This window comes from Dreissena polymorpha, chromosome 9 (genome assembly GCF_020536995.1).
Source record: "Dreissena polymorpha isolate Duluth1 chromosome 9, UMN_Dpol_1.0, whole genome shotgun sequence".
Classification (NCBI taxonomy): domain Eukaryota; kingdom Metazoa; phylum Mollusca; class Bivalvia; order Myida; family Dreissenidae; genus Dreissena; species Dreissena polymorpha.
This window is the reverse complement of record NC_068363.1, coordinates 103,549,117-103,556,925: the sequence shown is the minus strand read 5'-3', so window position 1 is coordinate 103,556,925 and position 7,809 is coordinate 103,549,117. Positions and strand designations below refer to the sequence as shown.

The window sequence follows — 7,809 nt, the reverse complement described above, 5'->3', positions numbered from 1 at the left end:
TTAAACGGACAAGCGCTATGAAGGCACTTTTGAGGCAGTCTAAATGGCAGTGATTGAGGATTCTTTTGAGGAATCCAAGAGTAGAGTTCGCTCGCTTTGTTATATTGGTGATATAGTTTTTCCATTCCATGTTTTCTGATAAAGTAGTACGAAGGTAGGTGTTTTCATATACTCGTTTGAAGATATCTTTGTAAATTTTATTAAAGAAGCTAGATTTGTGTTTGGAACTTAAATAACATTTCTTTGCGTTGAATTCCACCACCCATTCGTTGGCCCATTTTTGAATGTTATCTAGGTCATTGTGTAGAATCACATGATCTTTAAGTTTATATGTGTGGGTAAAGAAGAAAGTCATCTGCAAAAATTCGGATCTGTGACTTCAATCTCTCTGGCAGTTTGTTTATGTGGCATAAAAATAACAGCGCTGTCCCTTGAGGAACTCCGGAGCTCAATGGTACTTGATGTGGTTTCTCCCCGTCAACAACCACACACATTTCTCGGCAGGTGAGGAAGTATAAGATCCAGGAGAGAAGGAGAGAAGGTTACCTCGGATTCCGTAGTTCTCGAGATTCAGTAGCAAGCGTTGGTGTAGGACCGTGTCGAAGGCCTTATTCAAGTCCAGGAGGATGGTATAGATGTGTTGTTTTGGTCATAACAGTTAAGACAATCATGGATTGTTACAACTAGTTGAGTTTCACACGAATATCCAAAGCGAAATCCGTGATTCATGGAGGTGAGAACTCTGTATATTATCAAGATGGTATAGAATGTGGTGGCAGATGATATTCTCGGGAAGTTTGGAGGTGACTGGTAAAGTATACAGGGCGGTAATTTTCCGCTGCGTGACGGTCTCCCTGTTTATATACTGGTGCTATGTTGGCATATATCAAATATTTTGGCAATGCGCCAGTGTTGATTGATTGCTGAAAGATAGCGGTAAAAGCTGGGGTCAGCTCCATAACACAGGTATGGTGGTCTTTGTTGGGTACTTCGTCAGGATCTACAGCTTAGTTGACCATACGGTTAATAGTTTGTTAAAGCTTGCTTGACCGATCACATGTGTAGGGATATTTTCTGTTATATTGTCTGGAAAACTGGTGTCTGTTGTTAGCCATCATTTTTGGTGAAAACTGATTGAAGCTGGTTTACTAAGACATCAGCTCTGCCTTTGGAGTCGTTGATGAGGTGACCAGTGGAGCATAAGGCGTCAAAGTGTTCCAACTAGACAGGTAATCGCAAAGACCAGATTAGACGATCTGTGAACTTTTGACTGGGCCTGAGTTTGATTGAATGTCGCCACATAACACGAGCAACGAAGGAATGAGGGCTCTGTTCTTAGCAGGTTGGGCAGAATCAGCAGATCGGTACCTGTGTTTTAACTGTTCTGGCAGTAAGGCCGATGAAAAACGATGTAAGATCCTTATGAGATGGATAATGTTTTGTCTGGCAACAGCTGATAGCGATAGTTGTTATGAGCAGTATACCCGAGCGTGAGTTTGAACAAATTCAGACTGCATTTTTGCTTCATGTTTATGCCGGGTGGGTGGGGTTTTTTTTGCCGAAGCACGCGTTAAAAGTACTTGAAGTTAATTAAAATCAAGAAATTTTTGTCTTGTATAAATACACGCGACTTTTTCGTTGCGAATGCACACTCCTCCGTTCTGCATAATAATGGTAACAAACATATACTATTTTAAACTACTACGGAATATCTTAATCTCATGAACTTAACGTTGGATCTTAAGTTTTTTTGATTTTTTTGTAAGCGTGTTAAGTTAAATTAATTGCAATAATATTGTGTAAACGGTTTTCAGGACATAATCATCCCAAGCGTCAACCGCGGTCTTTTATCATTCGAATAATGCACAGCAAATCTCAATTTAACATGCTTTTCGGCGTGTTTTCGAAAATGTAAAACTGTAAACAAATCAACAACTGTTCTTGCATCTCTTGAATACCACGCGTCAAAATGTTGTTTTAGGTATAAAACGTACAATAACCGCGGAAGTACTAAAAAGCCTTGTGGCTGAAATTCTATAATTAATAGGTATGCTTGAATATCAACCTTTTGACTTGTAGGATCAGTCCACGTGTATATTTTTAATGCATGTAAATAGAATATGCTGAATATTATTGTATATTGTTCCATTTTTTTATATTATGTTTGAGGCGTTGTTCATAATACAGTATTAAAAATTCTAAAAATTAAATAACAATCAATTATTGAATCCTTTAAAAACCGATCATTCGAATACAAAGTTTGCTAGTCGTTTCCATCCCTTATATTTTAATGAACCGTAACGACGTAGTGTTTAGGAGACATATAAGCCCATTGGGCCGGGTGTTATATAATTTGATCCAATATCATGAGCAAACAGTATTTACATTATACACATGTACCGTTAAATTAAAAACCTATATACACTGCAAACAAATATGTTTTACAATGCTCTCCTCTTATGGGATCTTTTTAAAGTAACACTCGCGCACTTAATGAGTTATGCACCATATTAAAGCAGTGTTATCAAACATTTACATTTCACTCATACTTTTTATTAACAAAACGTATCAGGAAGGCAACATATGTCTAGGTAGGCTAATATTTGATAATTATGCCATTAATAGTTAAGAATGTAATTATAAATTCGAGATATATATGAGAAGCAGCCACTTAATAAATTATTATTGAAAGGTAATCTGGTTTCTGAAAATAAGACTCTACACACCATCCAAAGGACTGTACTATCGTTGATTTTGATTATAAAATAGTTAACATACAGAAACAATTGGACGAATTTATTTTAAACCCAGTAAAATAGGTGGTCTTAATTTGAATTATCGTCTGAGACTGTCGTTTATTTTTAAAAATCTGTAAAAAACGGAAATATTCATCTTGCCCTTTACTATGAATAAATAATAGTTTTTATCCTTGGCATCAACTCATATCTTTTATTACAAAAACCTTTTGATAAGACACATATATAAACTTACAATTTCCCGTCTATATATGATTTCTTCAGGAAACATTTGTAAACTGAGTCTTTCATATTTGCGTCTCGAATCGTCGTGCTCTTCAAGTCGATTCTGCGTGAAATTTCCTCCAACATGCTGAACAATTTCTTCATCTAAACTAAATGAATGAGGTTGATCATCTGTAATGTAACAAATATTGCAGGAGATATTTTAGAGATGAAATTATAAGTAATAGCAGACAGTATAATGTATATTGTTAATAATAATTGTAATACTAGCTCGCTACCACGCGAACAAGATAGTAACTGGTGTTTCAAAATAAAAAATGTAAAGGAATTCATGAAAAAAGAGTAATTGGCGTTATTTGACCCCCATATAAACATAATATTAAAAAACACATAATCCTTCTTTTCGCATATTTTATTGAGTTATATTAATGATTGATTAGATACAATGCGTTAACACAAATACATGTATACGCTGCCCAAAATGTGTTTTTGACACACGTCTACATTAAGATTGGAACTCTTCCACCAAAAAATTCGAACACTTCAATAAGAATTTTACAATTCTACCACGTCGTCAACAATAGTGGGCATGTGAATAACGATTTTAAATTTGGTCCGAGGAAAAAGACGCCTACACAACATTTCATAATTTAAAAAATTAACATTTCACTTACCGTTTAATAAAACGAAACCTCTATGTTATGTACTATGTACTTTTATTTTCTCATTATATGATAATACCGTATTAAATTTTCTAATGCCGCTTGAATATAAATATATCAATGTGATGTAATGTAATTGTGAGATGTATGAGCAAATGATTTACTTTAATTACTGAAGTGAACAGCAATCAAATCCTTCAAAACGTAACGACTCCGATACACGAGTCCGGTATGTATGTGCTAAAAGCCTAAAACCGTTCACTCACCGTAAAAAAAGATATAAATAAATGCCAATTAGGTGAGCCAGTTTATCACTAAATGAAATTTTAATAACTCATACAGTTAATTAATATTGGACAAGTCCCTTTTCAAGTTTGAGGAACTCGTATATGACTTTGAGACTATACACGATTTATTACCCCATACATCAGAAAGCGTTCACTCACCGTCTACAATATCAGAAGAAATGCCAATTAAGTGAGCCAGTTGATCTTCAAATGAATCTTCTATTAATGCACATAGTTCATTGATTTTGGAAGAGTCCTTTTTGAAGTTCAAGTAACTGTTATATGAAATCATGCTGGCGATATTACCCCCTACAATAGAAACAAACTGACGGGTAATTTAATCAGAATTACAAATTGTAACATAGTTACAGTTTTAATACTGATTCATTCACACCAATTATTATATTTCAAAGTTCATCTCGTTCGTTATATCCCTCATGAAAGACGACGGCATATAGCAATCACAGTGTCCGTCCGTCTGTTCGCCTTCGCGAAACCGTCTGTCATCTCTTTAATTCGGCCATCAATTGATGCGGTTTTAAATTACTTGGCTCAAATGACAACCATAATCAGACAACATGCTGCGTGTTCACCCGTCTACCTACTAACAAGATCAAAGTAACACTTAGAGGACTAAAGTCACATTTGACCATGTAACGGCTTTTTGTTTTTAACTTGATTTGTTAAGAACAAACGTGAAATGTGGGGCATTGTGGGAATTAAAAATACAATCAGAGCATAGATGCAAACTAGTTCAAAATCGCATTTAGGAGGGCCAGTGCAAAAATTAGAGTTGTAATCGATTAAAAGGCATACCGTTTTATATATGTAAATCTGTGTAATGTTATAATATAATACTGGATGTATAATATACAATACTGCTATGATTCTGTACCTATATCAATATATTTACATTTGAAATGTATACTGGTTAACGTCCTACAGCTCTAATGTATTAATTCTTTTATTCCATATTTGTAAAACGATAAGCTTGTTATGCTAAAGTTGAATAAATATTATGTTTTGTTTTGTTCTGCTAATGTTGTGAGAATGACGATAATTATGACAAGTGTTTATTTACAAAACAATAATTGCAACATGGATGTTAAATGAACATGTTGACATCATAAAAAGACTGTTTGCGAGAACCTGTTAAAATCAACTTCAATTTAACAAGCTGGAACTAACCGGTATTATATTACAACATAATGAAACACACTTCTTTTTAAATGGAAAGTAATACAATGTTTCAACAAATCTTCACGTGATAGGACATAATGTCATTGAAATTGTTCAAATGACATGCACTTACTACATCGACATAGCATTAAAGAATATGTGAAAAACGTTCATGTTGTAGAAAATGATACAGACTGGGGTTTTCGTCAACTTTAGATTTATTAAAACAAAGATTTAATATTATAATACATGATCGCAGTAATTTAGCCCATTTAGTAGACAAATTGAAACTAAAATTGGAAAAAAAGCATAAGACACACAAGTTCATACTGCAAAAAGGGAATCAATTGTATTGTTATACAATATCTTTAAAAGTTAATAAGATTTGATGAGTTTTAAAATTTGATAATAATCATCGAGACGATTAAAATCTGACCTAGTTATTGTCAAGATTACCATTCCGTCTGCACGTGAGCAATATAAAATTTAGAAGTTAATATATGCGGATGCTAGAGCAATTACAAGGATATTCTCACATTTAACTGGAATTGATACATTCGGTCTCGATATTTTCAGATAAATATTATGGCGAAATGTCATCAATATTGAATAGAAATGCTTTTTTAGAGTGTTTACAAATTTGTTTTTCTTCATAGTGTTTACGTTTTAGGGTTGGTTCAGATTAAAACCTTACATATATTTTGTATAATACACATTTTGACAAAGTCTTATCAAATCTAAGTCAAAAATGTGGCTTTTTGAGAAGTAACACGGTTTTTTTATGATTTTACCGGTTGACCTAATTTTGGCACATTTGGACATGGCCTAGATATTGTCAATATTAACATTCTGAACAAGTTGAATCAAGATGTATTACTAAATATGTATTTTTAAGTAATTCTAAAGAAGAAGACGACAACAAGGTGAAATTAAAATTTAAACGTGTGACCTTGTGTTTCGAACCCAGAATCAAATCTGGAATATGAATTGTTAAGAGAATAATTCTTAACAAGTTTCAACAAAACTTGGTTAAAACTGTTGCCTACAGAGAAACTCGCGAACATAAACTTGACGACAACAGATTCAGTGCACACGAGGCCGGACGCCGGATAAACCTGTAACACGTTAAGCACTTAGATACCTTAAAATACTTACATCTTCATTTACATATTTTTCATGACTAAGCGGTATATTGTCGGAGAAGGCCACCGTTAAAAAAAACTCATAATCGTTAATTAATTAATAGTTATTTTCAAAAAGTGTCCTCACATACATACATAACGATGATGTTTATTTACCGGTGTTGGCGTGCAGCACTGTAAGCAAGGTCGGACACATAATAAGTGAACATAAATTATTAAAAAATGTGTATATTTCTTGCGAAATAAAGATTCCATCATCAGACTGCTATTTTAACAAATGGGCTGTTTCGTGCCGAATTTTCAGCACAGTTGTAGATCAGACCGTGTGTTTTACTTAAACACACTCCATCCTTTACCTGTACACATAGTTGAAGGTTTTTAGAAATCGTTCCTACAGTAAACGAGCTTTTTATGAATATAAAAAAGAAGTTTCAAGAAAAACAACCTATATATTTTCAAAACGCTAATTCATTCTTTTAGCAGAAACATAATTGTTATTTTTTTTTATTTCACGTGTGTGCTGCTCAAAAAGCTTTGTTCTTCGGTTCGAAATTGTATTTTGTTGAAATTTGAGTCTGCAACGAATTTCATCTAAAAATCGTTTCCGTCTGATTCAATGTCTAACTGTTTTTCAGTCCGTCTCACGTTTAGTTTTCGTGCATGATCTCAGACGCTAAAAGGCTCCTAGGTATCAAAGCATCTAGCAGCAGCATGGGAGTATATGGGGAACTAGGAAGGTATCCACTTTACCTTAACAGAAACGTTCGTATAATAAAATACTGGTGTAAACGTATCCATGCAAATAACATAATCATATCAAAATTGTATGGACGTTTCAAAAGTCTAAAAGTATGTAAAGGTAATTGGGCTATAAATGTGAAGAAGTTATTAGATACCTACGGATTTTCATACGTATGGGACAATCCCTCTTCTGTCAATCTCCATACCTTCCATATTGTATTTAAGTCAACTGTTATAGACGTGTTTAAGCAATCCTGGTACAATTCGATTAATAATAGCAACTCATTAATGACAAACAATTTATTTAAATGCACCTTTGAGTTTGAACCATATCTTGATTATTTGCCAAACAAATTGCGAATTTGTTTTTCCAAATTACGATTATCGTCGCTCAAATTAGCAATCGAAACAGGTAGACATAAAAATATAGAGAGATCTAAGCGATTATGCGCAAAATGTTAAGTCAGAGATATTGAAGACGAGTACCATTTTATCATGATATGCCCAGCCTTCAATTCACTGAGAAAAGAACTAATTTACTATTATAAAAGACCAAGTATGTTAAATGTTTTGAATTAATGGGTACTTCAAAGAAAACACAAGTAAGGAACCTGAGCAAGTTCATATGTAGAGCCTTAATGCAGCTCCACCTAGTTAACTAACCCAGGATATTCAAATATTAACTTATTAATTGCCCTTCATCTAATAGTTGGGTAAATAAACTCGTCTTTTTAATGTTTAATGACCGTACTATGTTCATCCTCCACATTCGTCTTTACAAGTTCGTATAACATTCACCTTATTCATCATCAGTAGT

At 33.7% G+C, this 7,809-nt stretch overlaps 1 protein-coding gene across 1 annotated transcript in view; it reads right to left on the bottom strand.

Annotated features, from left to right (window-relative positions):
* The window catches only part of LOC127846613 (uncharacterized), a 39,368-nt gene that overhangs the window by 26,833 nt on the left and 4,726 nt on the right, over positions 1-7,809 (bottom strand). Inside the window, exons 5-6 of the mRNA XM_052378041.1 lie at positions 4,090-4,239; positions 2,992-3,152 (exon numbers count right to left, since the gene is read on the bottom strand). Of these exons, the coding sequence (XP_052234001.1) occupies positions 2,992-3,152; positions 4,090-4,239 (311 nt within the window). The remainder of the gene's footprint in view (positions 1-2,991; positions 3,153-4,089; positions 4,240-7,809) is intronic.